At 44.8% G+C, this 18,656-nt stretch overlaps 1 protein-coding gene across 2 annotated transcripts in view; it reads left to right on the top strand.

Annotated features, from left to right (window-relative positions):
- PLEKHA7 (pleckstrin homology domain containing A7) overlaps window positions 1–18,656 on the top strand; it is a 229,665-nt gene that overhangs the window by 147,129 nt on the left and 63,880 nt on the right. For both annotated transcript variants that reach the window (XM_004369678.2, XM_023737555.1), the window contains exons 5-8: window positions 11,109–11,220; window positions 12,060–12,164; window positions 14,642–14,714; window positions 16,111–16,211. In XM_004369678.2, the coding sequence (XP_004369735.2) occupies window positions 11,109–11,220; window positions 12,060–12,164; window positions 14,642–14,714; window positions 16,111–16,211 (391 nt within the window). The remainder of the gene's footprint in view (window positions 1–11,108; window positions 11,221–12,059; window positions 12,165–14,641; window positions 14,715–16,110; window positions 16,212–18,656) is intronic.

The following is an 18,656-nucleotide window of genomic DNA, read 5'->3' as shown; positions in this document are numbered from 1 at the left end:
CAGTCTATACGGTGTCTTCTGTTAGGGCATTACAGATGTGAACAGATAACATGTCTCCTTTGCCTGTTGGCAGGTGGAACTCACCTGAGCTGCTTGGAGTAACAGGTGCCTGTGCCCACCAAAAGGTGGTTTCTCATCTTACAGATTAGAGGTATGGAGAAGAGAAATAATGTGAAAGCTATGGTCTGGTGAGTCCAGAGGACTGAGTGTTCTAGTTTCTGTGTCAATAATACAGAATCAGTCAGGATAGGCTAGCATCTGCTGTAGTAACAACAATAACAAACAATATCTTGGTGGTTTAAAACAGCAAAGATTGATTTCTCACATTCGCTTCCTGTCTGTCACAGATTGTCTGAGGGGCTCTGCTCTGTCATCTTTAATGAGGGAGGCTCTTTTCTCTGTGCTTCCACGGTTATCAAAGGCAGGAAAAGGGAACATGGTGAATTTTGTACTGGCTCTTCCACACACAGAGCCCTGGTGTTGCAGTGGTTAAAAGCTTGGCTGCTAACCAAAAGGTTGGCAGTTCAAATCCACCAGCCACTCCTTGGAGACCCTATGGGGCAGTTCTGCTCTGTCCTATAGGGTCACTATGAGTTGGAATCAACTCGATGGCAATGAGTTCTTCCACACACATTTCATTGGCTAAAGCATGTCACATAATCGACCACTCCTAACTTCAAGTATCAGGGAAGTGCGTTTCTACCATGCACCTGGGAAGAGAACCAGAAATATTTGTTGGACAGCACTAATGACTACTATCAATAATTCACAGTTCAGATTTATCAAGGGAAGCAGGGCCTTTGGAGTCTTTCACTGGCAAGCTTCTTTGATTGCATGATTAGAGTGCTTGTTTTTGCATTTTACCTTTTGTGTTATGCTACCTAGTTTTTTGTCAGGACCCCAGAGGGGGATGGGCATCAGTCAATGAGTCCTGTAGCCTTGTTCCCCCAGGGAGGGAAGGGCTTTGGAGATATGCCTCTACCACCAAGCCAACAGGCATGAGGAAAATCCCTTGGAAGAGCTAATATAATCTCAGACTGCATTAATAAGTACAGAGTATAGAGAAAGGTAGAGGATAGTTCTGTTATATCATGGTGTTAGTGGACTACTTCATTCATTCATTCATTATTTTACTCATTCAACACAAATTTATGGAGCACTGAGGACATTCCCCACAACCCATCTATCAGTTTGATATACTACGGTGGCTTGCCTGTTGCTGTGATACTGGAAGGTATGCCACTGGTATTTTAAATACCAGCAGGGTCACCCACGGTAGACAGGTTTCAGTAGAACTTCCAGACTAAGACAGCCTAGGAAGAAAGGCCTGGCAATCTGCTTCTGAAAATTAGCCATTGAAAACCCTATAGATCACAGAATATTGTCTGAGACTTTGACTCACTCACTTTGGACATGTCATAAGGAGGGACCGATTGCTAGAGAAGGACATCATGTTTGGTAGAGGACCAGAGAAGGTGAGAGAAATCCTCAGTGAGATGGATTGACACAATAGCTTCAAAAATAAACTCAGACATACCAATGATCATGAAGATGGCGCAGGACCAGGCAACATTTTGTTCTGTTGTACGTGGGGTCGCCACACGTCAGAGCTGATTCTACAATACCTATCAACAAGGACATGGCAGGCTTCAAACACTGTGATCTGGGAACTGAATTTCAAGAAGGATGTTGAACAATTGAGGCTCCCCTAAGGAGGGTGACCATGATGGTGAGGGGTTTGGAAACCATGCCCTGTGACCTGTCATGTTTAGTCTGCAGAAAAACATATGAAGGACGATGTGGTAAACGTTTTCATGAAGGGTTGGCAGGTGCAAGTAGGGTACATTTATCACATGGCTGCCAAAAACGGGTCAGATCAATGGGTGGAAGTTATAGGCAGGCAAATTTCAGCTCAGTCCATAATTTTCTACAAGAGAGACTTTCCAGGATCACCTGTTTTGGAATCTAGAATTTCATCTTTTACATTAAGTGAAGTAATCTACCTTCTAGAATAAGAGTTGGCTTTTCCCATTAATTATAGTAACAATAATGATAATAAAAATAATATTTTTTACAGCTAACACTTAGAAGAGCACTTACGATATGCCAGGTATTTTTCTAAGTACTTTATGTATATTAATTTTCACAATAATCTTGGAAGGTACCATTATTATTGTGGATACTGAAACAGAGAGGTTAAGAGTCTTGCCAAAGGTCACACAGCTACTAGTCTGGCCCTAAATGTTGTGCTTCTAACCACTATATTATACTGCCTTTCATTTCAGTGGTATTCAAGGGACAATCCCCTTCCGTGGCTGTACTCAAATGTTAATGTGCTGACTAAGTGGGCTACTGCTGCATAGAGATTTTAATTATAATTGTATTTGCAGTAATGAAATTTGGTCTGTAATCACTTCACGCTTGCTTGAAAGACGCCAAGCTCCCTCGGTAGTCTTTTCTCCAGAAAATAGTCTCAAGCCTTTTATTACAGGGCTTAGTATCCAGGGCTGGATCATTTTTGCTCTTATTCTTAAGCCTCTTCCCTGATTCTCAATGACTTTTGTGAATTGTGAGCTTGAAGCCAGACCCTTTGTGGCTGAAAGGGCCACACACAGGGTTAAACCTTGGCACGAGGAACCTCCAGGGCTGTGGTTTTGGTGTTTGGTGCTTGCACACAGGAGCATTTTCTCCTCAATGCTGGGCTTCCCAGGAAGCCGCTGACAAACGCCTCTGTAGCTCTCAGGGAAGAGGAGAAAAGCATTCCCGAGTGGTGATGCTGGCAGATGAATGACAGCAGATAGTGTACACTGATCCCCAGGCTCTGTCAAGCATTTGATGTTGAGGTGGGGCCTAGGCTTAACAGAGAATATGTGCTTTGGAAGTTCAGAAGCTTGCTGTTGTGCTAAGAAGCCAGCTGCAAGGTATTCAAGATTGCCTTGGAGTTTCCTAACCCGGCGAGTACCCTTGCCTGGCCTGCTGTTCCTTGCAGCCTAGTGAGTTTTGCCTTTTCTTTCATTTGGGGTCTGAGCAGCCCTCAGTTTTCTTACTGGATTGTTTGGAAAAGAAACATAAGTTGAAATTTCCTGGAATGTCGTGAGTGGTGTCTGAGGATACCACTTAAAAAGATATTACGCCAAAGGTAAGAATTACCTTACTAATCTTTGACTTCTTTGCTAAAGGGGCTTCATTTTGCAGACTGCAAGGCAAGACTTTCCTAAGCCATGTGCTGATTGTGAGTCTGGGGTGGGGACCTCCTGCTGCTAGGAGATGGCTGTCTCCCATTCCTGAAGTGAGAAGTTGGTAAAAGTGCCCAGTGAGAGATTTAGAGCACAAAGGAAAAGAGGGTACCAAAACTCTAAGTTCCATGAAGGAGTCTGTCTTGTTACTCATCTGCTGAGCCCTGGGCTGTGAGGCTGGTGTATTGCTGTCTGAAGCTGGTACAGCCAGCACCTTGTCTCTAGAGACTGGCAGTCTTGGGCTAGCTTCGGCTATTGCATTCAGTTGCCATGGCAGCAGAAAAAATGGGGAAAAATGGAAACACCTGGCAAGCAGATGCAGACACTTGGCTGTTCAGGTTTCCTCCTTGGACTAGGAGATGGCATTTGTGACGGTTACAGGTACAGAAGAGATGGTGATGGTGCCCTTAGTTCATTCAAACACCTGGGTGTTCCCTTGGCTCTTGATATTGATGTTTCCGAAGGGCACTGGGACTGGGAAAATGCAGTCATTGTCACATAGCAACCAGGTCTTTGGCTCTGTCTGTGCTGGGTGAAAATGCTGTAGTGGTGGCTTTGTTGCATGTGGAAAGGAAGCTGCTTCTTGCAAACAGTATTTTTGTTTCTTCCTGTGACTTCCTTTCTTGTCCTCTTTTTTTACCTGCCCCTGGTCTAGGAAGTACTCAGATCTCCATTAGAAAACACCATTTAGCTCCAGAGAAAAGTGACTGCTTGGTAAGCCAGGAGGAGCAGAGAGTCTAGAGGAGGACTCTCCAAAGCCTCGGATTAGAATTGCAGCATCTCAGAAACAGCAAATCAGAGATGGAAGGAACCATAGAGGTCAAGGTCTCTTTCTTCCCCTGCACAGATGGAGACATGGAGGACTGGACAGCAGAAGATACTGGCCCAGGGTTGTACAGCAGAACATGAACTCATGCTGAGTGGCAGGGCAGTGCTGGGATTTCGATGAGGTGAAAGCCTGTGACTGCTGAAGACTTACTGGGTTCTTTTTCATGCCACATCGGGGGTGCTGTTTGGGCTGGTTTCCAGCTCCCAGGGTGGTGTGGGGTGGAGAGCTGGAGCTTGTGCTTGAGAGAGGAGTTGAGGGGGAAAGAACACAGAAAGCCATAGTTGAGTAATGAGGCTACAGTTGCTGAATGAAAACCCGTGTCAGACAGCCTCCCCCAGGGTGTTGGGAGTTTACAGTGGGCGTTGGCAGTCTGTTTATGTGTTTCTCTCTTTTTCTGGGAAGAGGAGGTGTGGAGGTGTCTGCCTGTTTGGGACAAGAATTTTCTTTTTTTCCTGCCTCTCATTGTGCATTGCTTTTTCCAAACCCCTTAGGTAGTGGGTGTAAGCCCCTTGAGAAATTCACTGGTGTTTGCAGTTATGCCCTTACTGTCCCTCCTCTCATCTCAATAATTGCAGCTGATAGCATTAACCTAAAAAACAGAAAATAATAAATGTTGAAGAGGTTGTAGAGAGACTGGAACACTTATACACTGTTGGTGGGAATGTAAAATGGTACAACCACTTAGGAAATCGATTTGGCGCTTCCTTAAAAAGCTAGAAACAGAAATACCATATGATCCAGCAATCCCACCCCTTGGAATATATCCTAGAGAAATAAGAGCTGTCACACGAATAGATATATGCACGCCCATGCTCATTGCAGCACTGTTCACCATAGCAAGAAGATGGAAACAAGCTAGGTGCCCATCAACAGACAAATGGATAAATAAATTATGGTATGTTCACACAATGGAATACTATGCAATGATAACAACGATGAATCTGTGAAACATCTCGTAACATGGAGGAATCTGGAAGGCATTATGCTGAGTGAAATTAGTCACAAAAGGACAAACATTGCATAAGACCACTATTATAAGAACTCAAGAAAAGGTTTAAACACAGAAGAAAACATTCTCTGATGGTTGTGAGGGTAGGGAGAGAGGGAGAGGGGTATTGATTAACTAGATAGTAGACAAGAAGTAGGTGAAAGGAAGGACAACACACGCTACAGGGGAAGTCAGCACAACTGGACTGAACCATAAACCAGAAGCTAAGAAGTTTCCTGAATACAACCAAATGCTTTGAAGGACAGAATAGCAGGGGCGAGGGTCTGGGGACCATGGTTTCAGGGGACATCTAGGTCAACTGGCATAACAAAGTTTATTAAGGAAATGTTCTGCATCCCACTTTGGTGAGTGGCATCTGGGGTCTTAAAAGCTAGCGAGTGTCCATCTAAGATGCATCAATTGTCCCAACCCACCTGGAGCAAAGGAGAATGAAGAACACCAAAGACACAAGGAAAGTATTAGCCCAAGAGACAGAAAGGGCCACATAAACCAGAGACTCCATCAGCCTGAGACCAGAAGAACTAGATGGTGCCTGGCTACCACCAATGAGCACCCTGACAGGGAACACAACAGAGAGTCCCTGATGGAGCAGGAGAAAGCGGGGTGTAGAACTCAAATTCCAGTAAAAAGACCAGACTTCATGGTTTGACTGAGACTGGAGGGACCCCGGAAGACATGGCCCCCTGGACTCTCTGTTAGCCCAAAACTAAAACCATTCCTGAGGCGAACTCTTCAGACAAAGATTAGACTGGACTATGGGACATAAAATGATACTCGTGAAAAGTCTGCTGCTTAGCTCAAGTAGATACATGAGACTGAATGGGCAGCTCCTGTCTGGAGGCGAGATGAGAAGGCAGAAAGGGACAGGAGCTGGTTGAATGGACATGGGAAATCTGGGGTGGAAAGGAGGAGTGTGCTGTCACATTAGAGGGAAAGCAACTAGGGTCGCATAGCAATGTGTATATAAGTTTTTGTATGAGAAACTAACTTGAATTGTAAACTTTCACTTCAAGCACAATAAATAATAATAATTGCAGCTGAGCTCTCAGTGTAGAATCCTTGCAGACAGAGCATGAACTTGGAAGCCTACTTTTACAAGAATTGATGGGACATGGGTGTCCTTTAATGGTGTCCTCTCAGTAAGAGACTCTTGTTTCCGCATAACTTTCTAACCTCCCCTTCATATCCTTGTTGACTGTTAAAATCATTGCTCTCCTGGAGAAAGAATTGGAGCTGGATCCCCCAGCCACAGGGCTACTTACACTTTAAAGAAGCCCCAGATCAGGCCTTAATGGGAATGTTTATAGGAAATGATTGTTGTTTAGAAGTTAATTGTTTGACACCTTGAGCTTTCTGGAGAGAAGTGTCTTGAAATAAAGATAAAATATAATTGGGATTTAAATTCCCAAGTCTCCATTGGTAATAGTATCAAATAATGCTTTTAATTTAGTGCCATGTTTCAAGGTTTTCAAAGTACTCATTTTAGTCCACCTTGTGAGATGAGAAGGTGGTTTTAACCCCATTTTGCAAAAAAGAAAACTGACTTTTAGATGAGTAAATTATAGAGCTTAGACCCATTTATTCTGGGCTTTTGCTTTTTTTTTTTTTTTTTAATCACCTTAGGATCCTCTTGGTTGGGGGTTGGTCCTGGGGCTGAGAAGAGCAAAATTCTGCTTCTGCCAGACCTTGGGATTTCTCGTGGGATGGTTTCTCTGCGGCAAAACCCAGATTTTGGAGTCCTGCTCCTGCCTGGGGCAAATTATTGATCTGTCTGATCCTTAGTTTTCTCATCTATAAAATGGAGATGGTAAAACCAGCTTTGCAGGGTTAAGTGAGATCATACAGGTAAAGTGTTTGGCACACAGGCACTTGTTAATTACAGCCCCAGTCTCTGCTTGCCTGAGCTTGTGATGATCAGTGAGGGGTACTTGTGCCTAAGGGTTGGTGATGCTTGATTTAGTGACCTACCTATTGCGACAGCGATTGGGCAGGGAAAGCTCTTCCTGTGATCCCACTTCAGTCTGCTCCAGTTCACACTGGTGATTGAGAGGTAGCTCAGGATCCCATTAAGCAAAACCTCACCTAAAGTCATAACCAACAGAAAATGTGACTGCTGAAATTACAACCTCCCTTTCTTACTACATCGGTCAGTGTTATACACATTTGATCCTGGATTGGCAGGAAGCAGATGCAGTTTCTTTACTAGATGGGGAAGTTGACGGACAGAGAAAGTGACTCCCTGCTCAGGCTCATCTAACACATACTTAACAAAGTTCAGAATAGAGTCAAGCTCTACTTGAGCCATTGAGTCACTTTCCTACTGGGTTTCTCCAGACTGATTTTTGTCTAGTCCTAACTTCTTTTGTTCTTTTCAGTTGGGAGGCAGTTGAGTTAACTGCTGTAGCTCACTGTTTTGAACTTCAGCCCACACCCCTCCAGCAAAATAATCAGCATTCATGTAGCCCAAGTCGGGGAAAGAGAGGTCTTTGTTCAAATCATCTCACTGTACTTTGGGAATCCAGATAACAGAAACCTGGCAAACAGGCTTTTAAGTTAATAGATTTTATTTAAGGACACCAGGAGTTGGCCTCTCCATAGAGTGTGTGCGTTTTTTGGTCTTCTCTCCAGGGATCTGTGTGACTCGTGTGGCTGAGGGCATGCTGTTGGGAACTGAATCATCTTTCACAGTTGCTCAGCTCTGGGGCACAGGCTTTTCTCTGGGGAGGGGGACTGCTCTTGGGTGAAGTCTGTCAGGAGAATGCACTCAGTCTGAAGAGCTGAGGACAAATCAGTGTCTGCTGCACCAGGCTCCTAAGTGGAGAATATGCCAGTACGATGTAACTGGTTGAAGCAAATGTACCAGAAAGCACACATCCTGGTGAATGATGTCTCTTTCAGTGTTGTTGCTTCAGGAGGCTACACACACGCTCCACTGATATTCCCATTACTCAAAATGTTGAGGTAAACACCTCTAGGAATTTCCATCAGAGCCAGTTTTTCAGCCAGCTGAGTAAATTGTTTTTGAGACTCTTTTCATATCCCCATTTTTGGATACTAAATGGTGTTCCCAAGCATGACCACCCACTTTTTTTTTTTTTTTTAATTAGTTGTAATGCTGAATAACTTTTAGTTATGTCCAAAAGTGACACTCACCGTTGGAAGGAACTAAGAGAGCTTTAGTCACATTGGGGAGATTCAAAGGAGCGTCCTCTGAAGGCAGGTGCTGTTACGTAGCCCTGTGGGTAGCCATGTGTGCCTTGTTCTTTCTGAGAGTCAGGTTAGGGACTGCCAGGTAATGGTTGAGTCTGTTGCTTGAGTTGGGAGTTGTCCCTGTCCATGGGGAGCTCCTGGTCTGATGGTGAAGACCGTTCCTTGTTTGTAGCCACAACACAGTCCCTTCCCTGGGGCAGATTTAGTTTTGGACTTCAGTCACATCTCCTTAAAAGCCAGCTTTCTCTGCTGTGGTGAGTGAGGTCTCTGCAGTACAAGAGGGGTGGAGTTGTCTGCATGTGTTTCCTCCTCCTCCTCTTACCCCCCACCCACACTGGCCCTCACTCATGTCTAGTGTTGGGGCCACAACCAGTCCTTTTCCAACTGAAATCTGTTCACAGCTGGCTCCCTAGGTAGTGATGATACTCTCCTTCCTCAACCATCCAGGCCTGCAGGGCAGTCATCTTCCTACACTATTGACTGGGAGGAGCTCTCTTGCCAGACAGAATCCCAGAAGCTGATGTGGGGAGGAGAAATGGCGTTAGAATGCAGTAGGGATGATTAAAGTTAGAGCTTAAGATTGTAAGCTGCAGAAATGGCAAAAATGGCCATCTGTCTTGGAATTTCTGGGCCAGTGTCCTACAGGACAGGAGGGGTAGGGGAATGGCATGTCTAGTTGATCGAATATGATGTCATTTAAAACGATATGGATGAATTTAGAATAATGGGGGAAATACACTACAATAATTTTCTTAAAAAATCAAGATGCAAAATTGTAAACACAGTATGATATGATCACAATTATGTAAAAACAAGAAAGCACTCCTTGTCCCCTCCTGCCCCTACCAGAAAAAGGCCAGGCGTATTAAAAAGAATGGAAATAAATATACAAATGGTTAAACATGGTTTTCCTTTGGATAGCAAGACTATGGGTAGTTTTTTCTGTCCTTTCAGCATTTTTCTTGTATTTCTCAAATATTCTATAATGAGTGTCTGTTAGTGTCTTAAATGGGAGAGGATTAAACTTCCAAACAAGCTCTTTTTATTGTTGGACATCATGTCTTGAATTCTATCTAACAGGCAACCTGAGAATTCTTCTTCCTTGTCTCAACCTCTAGAAATCTTGAAAGTCAGGCAAGGTCAGGTTCCAGGAAGATGTTTTGGGCATAGTTTTGCCTGGAGGCAGGGGGTGGACAATGCAGCCGCTCAGATCCCCTTCCCACCCCCAGATGGCGATTATCTATCCACTGCACACAGCCTCTGCCAACAGTGAGCGGGCAGAGCTTGGTGACATTCTCCGAGTGGGGAGCAGTAACAAAAGTCTGGCTGGGATGGAGGCCGGGGGCGGGGAATCTGGGGTGAGTGCCTGTGCTGATAAGGAGCCACTGATCTTTCTGCCTGGTGGGGCTCGCACCTTCAGCCGCCAAGCACCCAGCAGTGCCGGCCCCCTGGAGAGCTGGTGCCTGTTGCTGGCACAGCTCAGCGAGCACGGTGGTCCTGGCTGCTTCTGCAAAGAGCTTCTCTAGGGTGCAGGGTGTCGGGGGCTCTGTCTCGGGGTCCAGAAAGGATCACTTGTCCTCTAAGCAGCAGTGGTTTTTGAAGGAAGCAGCATATCTCCAAGGTGGAAACTATGATTCCACCCATAGCACCTCTCTAAAAGGGAACGTGGTCAGAGGACACCAGGGTGCTTTTTCCTGAGCTGTGTCCCGCCTGGATCCTCCATCTGCAGCTCCTGAAGATCCTTGCTCAGGCCTCAGAATCAGATACTCTCCAGTCTTCAAGCAGAGAACCTCGGTTTGCTGCAGTTTGTCCAATCTCCAGCTGCCTGGATCCTGTTGCCTGTCAGAGTAGTGGACAAAAACTCAGCCAGAGAACTCTGGGACTTCTGCTTTGAGGAAGGCTTCCTGACCTTGGAGTTGGCAGGGTCTAGGAATCAGGCATCGAGCTTTCAAGGATAGGTATTGGATTTGTGTGGAGGCATTTGCTGCTGCTGCTTTGAAAGACTCCGGTACAAATGCTGGGGCTTTGTGGAGGCAGGTGAGAGGGCTCGTCTACTGTGTGTCTCTTGAGCACTGTACCGAGATGTCCCCAGAGTGCTGGCCCTCTGGGGTCAGCTTCTCAGTGGAAGCACCATGTCTCTGGGATGCTGATGGGGAAGCAGAGGGGATCCTCCCTGGGGCCCAGGGCACGCCTCATGACTGCCCACTCTCCAGGCGTGGCACAAGGGGTTAATATTTAATATCTCTGATGGCTTTATTTTGGGGCAAATGGAGTGTTCCCAGAATAAGACTCTTTGTTGCCTAGTCTATTTCGGGAGGCAAGCCCCACTAGCGTTTATGTAAGCAGTTCTCAGTGTGTATTATGGGGGTGTGCGCAAGTGATCTCTTGTAACTAATTATAAACAGCTTCTTTTGGGAGCCAGGGAGATGGAGGAGTGTGTGTGTGTGTGTGTGTGTATGAGTGGTGTTGATTGCTGTTGCTGTGAAAGGCAGTGTGAGTGTGTGTGCCCATTCGACTGGGCAGTCACCACAGACACTGGAGTTGAGAGGAGTGTGGGGACCTGAGGACAACAGAAAGAGATTACTATCTTGGCCCCTTTGTGGGGCATCTGGCTGTGGAGACATGCCCATCTGTGATCCTCTTGATTCCTTGGTGGGCAGGCCTTCTGGAGTCAGTCTGGAGTCAGGCAGTCAGTCTTCTCAAGATCAGACCTGGGTTTCCTTAGGACGCAGCAACCAGTTCTAAACTGGAATAAATCTCAGACTCCACTTTCCTCTCTGAAGCTTGGCACTTACTTCCTGGATTTTCTTATGTCTCCCCACAGGCCAAATCTACATATGTCAAAGCAAGAGAGAAACCAAAGACCGTCCAGCATGGTCAGTGAAACATCCACAGCTGGAACCACTTCCACCTTAGAGACCAGGCCTGGACCCAAGGTGAGCTCCTGGCCACTCGTTCTTTCCTTCCCTGCTTTTGTATTTTTCCAAAGCCCTTTTACGACCAGAAACTCATTTGATCATCACAATAGTTAAGTGAGGGGGACACATAAGCAGTGTTCTCCCCAAGTGACAGATCAGTAAATTGAGGCTGAGAGTAGTCATGCCATTTGTCCAAGAGAACAGGTGATTGTTGGCAGATCCAAGACTAACAGGTAGATCCTTTGACACATTCTTCATTTTCCTGGCATCTGCTGGGAGGGCCACATCTTTGTTCAGTGTGGATGTATTTTAGAGACAGCCTGGTGAGATCTGGAGACAGAGGGGCCCGAGGAATGGCGCCCTTGAGAAGAGCTTAGAGGTTTCTGTGTCCAGGGCGTGGGAGCACTGACCCAGGGAAAGAGAAAAGAACCACATTGTGGAAAAGGGGAGAGTGCTAAGATAGAAGGACTGAAACTAGGTTGGGGGTGGGGGATGGGGGTTAACTTCTTAGAAGGAATGTCTGGAAATTGGGGAAATTTGTGATCATAAGTAGATTTGGCTCCAGAACTACGCAGGAAATATTAGAGCCAACAGCTACTGGTGAAAGTTGATTGAAAAACCCCTTTAAATTTTTTTCCTCTTATGACCTGGACGGGAGCTTACTAGATCTTGATCTCACTTGTTAATTAGAATTTTGTGACCATGTGTATACCTGCTCCCTGCCTTGTTACTGTTCTTCATATCAAAGGGTGTTGCTTCTTAGAGTAGGGTAGAGAGACTCCACAGCTGTTGTAACATAGAAGTACTCTTGTTTGTGCTTCACAAAATCTCTAGAGTTCAGGTCTGCTTTTTCCTAGATTGTAAAGTCCAGCAATAAAGTCCACAGCTTTGGGAAGAGGGACCAGGCCATTCGGAGGAACCTCAATGTTCCAGCGGTTGTAAGGGGCTGGCTGCACAAACAGGTGAGAAGATTGAGGAGTGAGGGTGGTGGGGGAGATTGCTGTTGCTGATTTATTTCCTTACCCTGGCCTAGGGGCCTGGGAACTGTCATATAGCTTTGTTCCTAGTTTCTCTGAGGCAGGTGGATTGTGCTCACTGTGCTGAGCAATTTTCTTTTCATTTTTATGAGTGGACTGTCTGCTCAATGGCGGCAGCTTCCCTCCCAAAACCCACTTGACCACCTGGGACCCAGGCCATAGTGTGGTGGGTCAGCATGTGTCCAGTCTTCCCGCCAATACTCTGCCAGCACTTGTCTTGCTGATGTTAAGAGCCTTTGTTATCATTTAGCTGAAAAATCACATCCTTTCCTCTCTCCCTAGCCTACCACTCATATCTAACGCCCTAGTATGTCAGATTCCAAATCAGTCAAACTCAGCTTATTGTCTCCCTACTCCTTACCTCTCTCTTTCCCCTAACCTGCTTTTTCCGGATCTTTGTTAATGGTACCACTGTTCTCCCACTCAGTTTAAAAACCTCAGCACTGTTAGCAGCTCCTTTATCTCCCACACCCATTCGGTCAGTAAGTCCTGTCAGCTCTGTCTCCCTGATGCCGTTATTCATTTCTGTCCTCACCACCAATTGATCTGTCTCTGGTCCTCTGGTGATGGCTAGGCTATGAGCTCCCAGCACCAGAGACCATGTCTCTTTCATCTCCTTCTTTCCCTCCTTGCTGTTCACTCACTCACTCAAATTTTCATCAGGTACCTGCCATGTTCCCAGTGTTTGGACTACAGGTATAAAGAGATGAATAAAATGTGATTCCTGTTCTCAAGGAACTCATCGTCTAAGGGAAACAGATAGAAACACTTCTCACATCTCCTATCACCCAGCCCGGTCTCCCTCATATCATGTCATATCATATCATCTCATCCATTAAAAAACAAAAGTCAAACTCCAAGAGCAATGACAAATGATGTAAATTTTACTAAAGTCTTTGTGGAAAGATAGAGGAGGGCATTGCATTGCATATCACACAGAAGAATTCCTAAAAGTCCCTTTGAAATCTTTCTCCTCCACTTCTTCTCCCCATGGCAACTCCCACAGCTCTCCAGCCTCTTCTGCCAGATACTCCTTTGGTATCACCCTCCCTTGCTTATGCCCTCTTCCCTCACAGCTCTGTTCCCTCTGGAGGCTGCCCATCTCTTTTCTTACACTGAGCAGTTTAACCCTCTGACTTCTTGTATTTGCATCCCTACCCCTCAGATAAGCAAAGGATGCTCCTTTGAAATGTGGGAGGGAGAGGGGAAGGATTGTAAAGGTTTATTAATTTTTGTTCCCAATTCCCACCCTCTTGACCAAGGGGGTGTGCTGTAACTGTAACAGAAGTCTGTGTAGAGTGCTAGGGACACACAGCAGAGAGAATTTAGCTGTGCTTGGGGGCGTCCAGAATGGCTTTGCAGAGAAAGTGACATGTGAACCAACTATGGAAGGATGGGTAAGAATTTTCCAAGCAAAGCAAATATGTAGCAAGACCGTAGAGATTATCTGGTCACTTGGCAGAAGGTAAAACCGATAAATGCACGAGTTCACTAAGTTAAATTAGTTTTCAGCAATTTGTAAGCAAAGCATGAATAAACCTCACGTTGTGTTTAGGTTTAGAAGCTGTCAGGTGACTTTTGTTTTTGTTTTAAATTTAAACCTGTCATAAACTTCTGCAGAAAGGAAGACAGTACACTTTAACAGCCACCTGTAAAGCTGAAAGCTGCTCTGAGGTTCTCCTAGCTTTGGGAGAAAACTGACCCTAAAACATTGCTGTTTTCCTACCCTGGCGATGTTTTTTTGTTGTTTTGTTTTTACTTTTCCCATTGTTCTAAAAATATGTCTCGTAAATGTAAAGATTTACACTTCAGGTAAGTAAAGATAGATTCTTGTTATGAGGCAGTTTGGTAGCAGGAGAATCCAAATCTCTTCACACTGAATGGAAGGAAGATACCACGGCAAAATCAGTCCCCTGTGATAGAGAACTGAGCTTAGTCAAATGAGAACTTTACCTCAGTTAATTAGCTAACTTAGACACTTTGTTCAATACCATGTAAATTCAATTTTCTAATCAGCATAAGTGGAGATATTTTATAGCATAGCACCTAAAAAAAAAATTCCATTTTGTTAAAAGGTGAATCCTTTCTTAATGAGAGATCTATATTTCTGAATTCACATTTTTCCTTTAAAAGAGGGGGGCTTATATAATATATTAATATGTTTCCAGGAGATAAGGAAGAAAAAAGAAACCCAAAAAACCACTGCTCCCTGGGGATAAATCTTCATTGAATCTAGATTTTAATATCCCATTCAAGAAACAGCTATTCAATAAAATATTCATTGATTTATTGTAAGAAAGAATGAATATGGGCAAGACGTGGTTCTAGAATCAGGTTGTATGTGAGGGGGGAAGTGGCAGTATGCCCAGATGTTGCCCTGATTAGTTTTCTTTGCTTTGCAGGACAGCTCTGGGATGAGGCTGTGGAAGAGGAGGTGGTTTGTGCTTGCTGATTACTGCTTGTTTTATTATAAAGGTGAGCCAAGGCTCGAGCCATTAAAGACTTTTTGTGCTGGAGGGGGTGGTAAGGTGATTTAGATGATGGTCTTCTCAAAGCCAGTGAGTGTATCAGTGACCCGAGCTAATTGGTAATCTATTATCCTGCTAAAGTGTTCACTTTTACATATCATGTGGATAGTTGGTGACTTCACTTTTACCATTTCTGGATAGGAAGGTCCATCTGTTGGGTTAAAATAAGTAGAATCTGGTTGCCTCCTACTTAAGATCTCAAGATCCAGACTCATTCTAGCTACTGTTCCATTTGGGACATGGGCACACTTTTGGGGCTCTTTTGGTTGAAGAGGTGGGAAGTATGAGTAAATCATTATATTTTGTAACCCATTATCTGGATTTATCCTCTATGATATCGGATGGGAAACTGCTGAATTAAATTGGCCATACGAGCATTTATGGAGCCCCTACATAAAATTTAGGGGCTGCGCAATGGTGAGAAGGAAGTAAGGCTCAAAATATGAAGGAAGAGATAGCTTACTTTTAAGACAAAGCTAGGCTGTGGTAGGTGCTTTAAAAGACATCTAAAGTGCTTAGGCAGTTCAGGGGAGTGAGAAGTCAATTCCATATTAGAGAATCTGAGGAGGCTTCTTGGAGGAGGTAGGATGGATCTGAGTTGGGCTTTTAAGGATGGGTAGAGCTTTGGCCTGTGTCAGGGCAAGATGGGCATTATCAGCAGAGGAAACAGCTTGAGGAAAGTTCTAGAAGCAGGAGGAGGTCATTCCATAGTGGCCATAGTGAGTCTTGCATGAAGGACGTACTGGGATATAAGGCTCAGGAGGTGGATAAGGGCCAAAATACAGCCAGGCAGTGGAAGTTGAGTCTCCTTCTGGATCCAGTGAGGAATCAGCAAGTGCCTTTGAGTAGGAGAGCAACGGGACCAACTCTGTCCTTAGGAAATTACCTCTGGTAATAAAAGTGGTTCATAGGAAGGAGGGAATAGAAGCAGAATCTAGAATTTTTCACTCATGCTGTAACTTTGCCTATGAGGTTTGCTCCACCTGGAATGCCTTTCCCTATCCTTTAAAACACAGCTTAAACATCACCCTTGAAGCTTTCGCAGCTTCCCCAGACTGTGTACCACTCCTGCCTCTGTGTCCTCGCAGCACTTGGTACACGGCTCTATTTCAGGACTTAGCAGGTGCAGTTGTGTGTGTTTACACGCCTGATGTGTCTGATTCACCTTTGTAGTTCCAGCATTAGCAAAAAGGTCCCCAGGGAACATCTGAGTGAGCAATCAGTTAAGAGGTGATTGCACTAGTCCTGGGAAGAGATAAGGAGCCCTGAACTAGGGCAGCGGGATGGACCAGCCCAGGGAAGGTGCCACAGAAGGTTGTTCTGACGTGTTTTTCCATTCAAAGACAGCCGAGAAGAAGTGGTCCTTGGGAGCATCCCTCTGCCCAGCTATGTGGTCTCGCCTGTGGCCCCTGAGGATCGCATAAGTCGCAAGTATTCCTTTAAGGTACTGCCCCTTCACCTCTAGAGCAGCAAGTCCATCCTAAGAAACTCTGTGTTTTCAAAAATGGCTTTATAAAAGCAGTTGTTTTTCGTGGGGTGGGGAAAAAGGTAAGACGCTAGAGTGTTTCAGACTCATATGAACAAAGTTATAAATTATTTAAACAATAATAATATCTCATCACAAGTACTTTTGTTTGCATCTGAGGTTTTGAATCCTCCAGCCTTGCTCAAGTGTTTACATCCCTCTTTGCAAGGAGCCCTGGTGGTGCAGTGGTTAAGTGATTGACTGCTAACTGAAAAGTTTGAATGCACCAGCCGCTCTGTAAGAGAAAGATGTGGTAGTTTGCTTCCATAATGAGTACAGCCTTGGAAACCCTATGGGGCAGTTCTGCTGTGTCCTACGGGGTTTCTGTGAGTCATAATCGACTGGACAGCAACAGGTTTAGTTTTTTTGGTTTCCTATTGCTAGTAGTCTTGTGATTACATATCTAACACAACCCTTCTCGTGCTTTCTTATCACCTTGATCAACCAGTCTCACTAGTATCCGGTCATTCAGGGCAAATGATGTTCTATTATAATTGGATTATATCAATTATGTTAGGAGTATGTACATTGATGGTTAGGGGCTTCACGCTGAGAAGACTGTCAGGTTTGTCCAGTCTGTTTATCTTGTTGAAAAGCAATTAGAGTCAAATTTGATTTATTTTTTAGATCATTTATGATTCCCAGGAAAATCCCTTCACCAATGAAATCTCTTTTTTATTGGGTTACTGTGCTGTTTGGGGTGAGTGAGCCCTGGTGATGCAGTGGTAAAGCGATCGACTGCTAACTGAAAGGTTGGTGGTTCGAAACCACCAGCAGCTCCGTGGGAGAAAGACGTGGCAGTCTGCTTCCGTAGAGATTTACAGCCTTGGAAACCCTATGGGGTTGCTATGAGTTGGAATCGACTTGACGGCAGTGGGTTTTTGGTTTGGGGACATAATTGATGGCAGTCCTGTGATGCCCTCTGACACCTGGGAGGCCATGCATGGAGGCTCCAGGAAGGTGATGGTTAGGACCAAACTTGGTGAGTCCCGAGGCCTTCTCCATTGATGACCTCCACAGATTGCTTCACTGCTGGTGCTTTTGGGTCCTCCAGGTGTGGTGAGGGTGGGATGGATTGAAGATCCACTTTCCTGGCAGAGTGGAAATCCCAGAGAGCACTGAAGCGAGTGGTCCTTGATGACAGTAGCCACAGGGAAACACCCTCTCATGCTGCTCAGGAAACAAGGCAATGACATTCGTTTCAGGCTGGGGAAGGGGACTCCTGCCCCCACTTCTCATGTTGATTTTGGCTGTTCCTATGTTGGAGGTACAAGATGAGTACTAGACAGTAGGTACTAAAGCACAGATTAAACAGAAATCAAAGTTTTCCAGCCATAGATAGTTAAAGGACCATGAAATGCATGGGATAAGAAACTACCTTTCTCTGCACTGGTTAGAGGAGAGTGTCCTTTGGTAGCATCCATGGCATTAGCTGTTTGTCCTCAGTCTGTGAAAGGCCTTTGGAAAGTGATTGTCTGCATCAGCGTCATGATCTGGAGTCCATGGTGGTGGTGGTGGTGATGGTTGGAAATTCAAGCTCATATCTTCCTTCTACCTCTTCTTGTTAAGGGAGCTCAGAATTGAACTGATGCTTCAGTTTGTTCATTGACAGGTCTGAGTCATTCTCTCTCTTTCCCTCAAGCATCACTATCTCCAGTGCCTGCAGAATTGTTGTGGGTTGGAGATTCTGGGATCCTCCCCCACTTTATGTTACATAGTATAGTATTGCCTTACATCTGTAAAACCATTTATGACTTGGGAAGTACTTTTATACATGTTACCTCATTTAATCCTTGTGGGGAGCCTGTGAAGTCAGCATCATTAGCTTCATTGTATAGATTAGGAATCCAAGGATCAGAGAGCTTGAGAAATTTGCCCAAGGTCACAAAGCTGGAAGATGTGACAAAACTTGACCCAGAATTTTGCCCTCTTTCAAGTTGCATTACAGGGAGCGGTGACAATTTTTTTCTCTTTTCTCTCTGCTTTATCTTCCACGTCTTATTTTGGTCACCTCCTGCGCACATACTGCAAGAGGTAGGAGGTGATGTGAATTAATCCTTATTATTGTCATTTGAAGAATTCTCTTCTATTTAATAGCTCAGGAGCCTCCTCTGCTATTGCTGGCACTGAAAACATCTTTTTTCAGTGGGTTTCGGACTGGTCTTTTGCAGCCTGAAAGCCTTCGTCAGGAAACCCTCTTTTCTAGGGTAGAGCATTGGGGTAATGATGTTGTATGTGATTTTTGGGGGACAGCATTTGAAATATCTTCAAAGTAACTTATCAGCGATATATATTTCATCTTAACACTTCATTGAGAAGTGTGAAAACAGATTCTAGGAAAACATCTTTTATACATGTCTTAGA

Source organism: Trichechus manatus, unplaced genomic scaffold, assembly GCF_000243295.1.
Source record: "Trichechus manatus latirostris isolate Lorelei unplaced genomic scaffold, TriManLat1.0 scaffold00006, whole genome shotgun sequence".
Taxonomy (NCBI): domain Eukaryota; kingdom Metazoa; phylum Chordata; class Mammalia; order Sirenia; family Trichechidae; genus Trichechus; species Trichechus manatus.
This window is presented reverse-complemented; position numbering and strand designations above follow the sequence as displayed.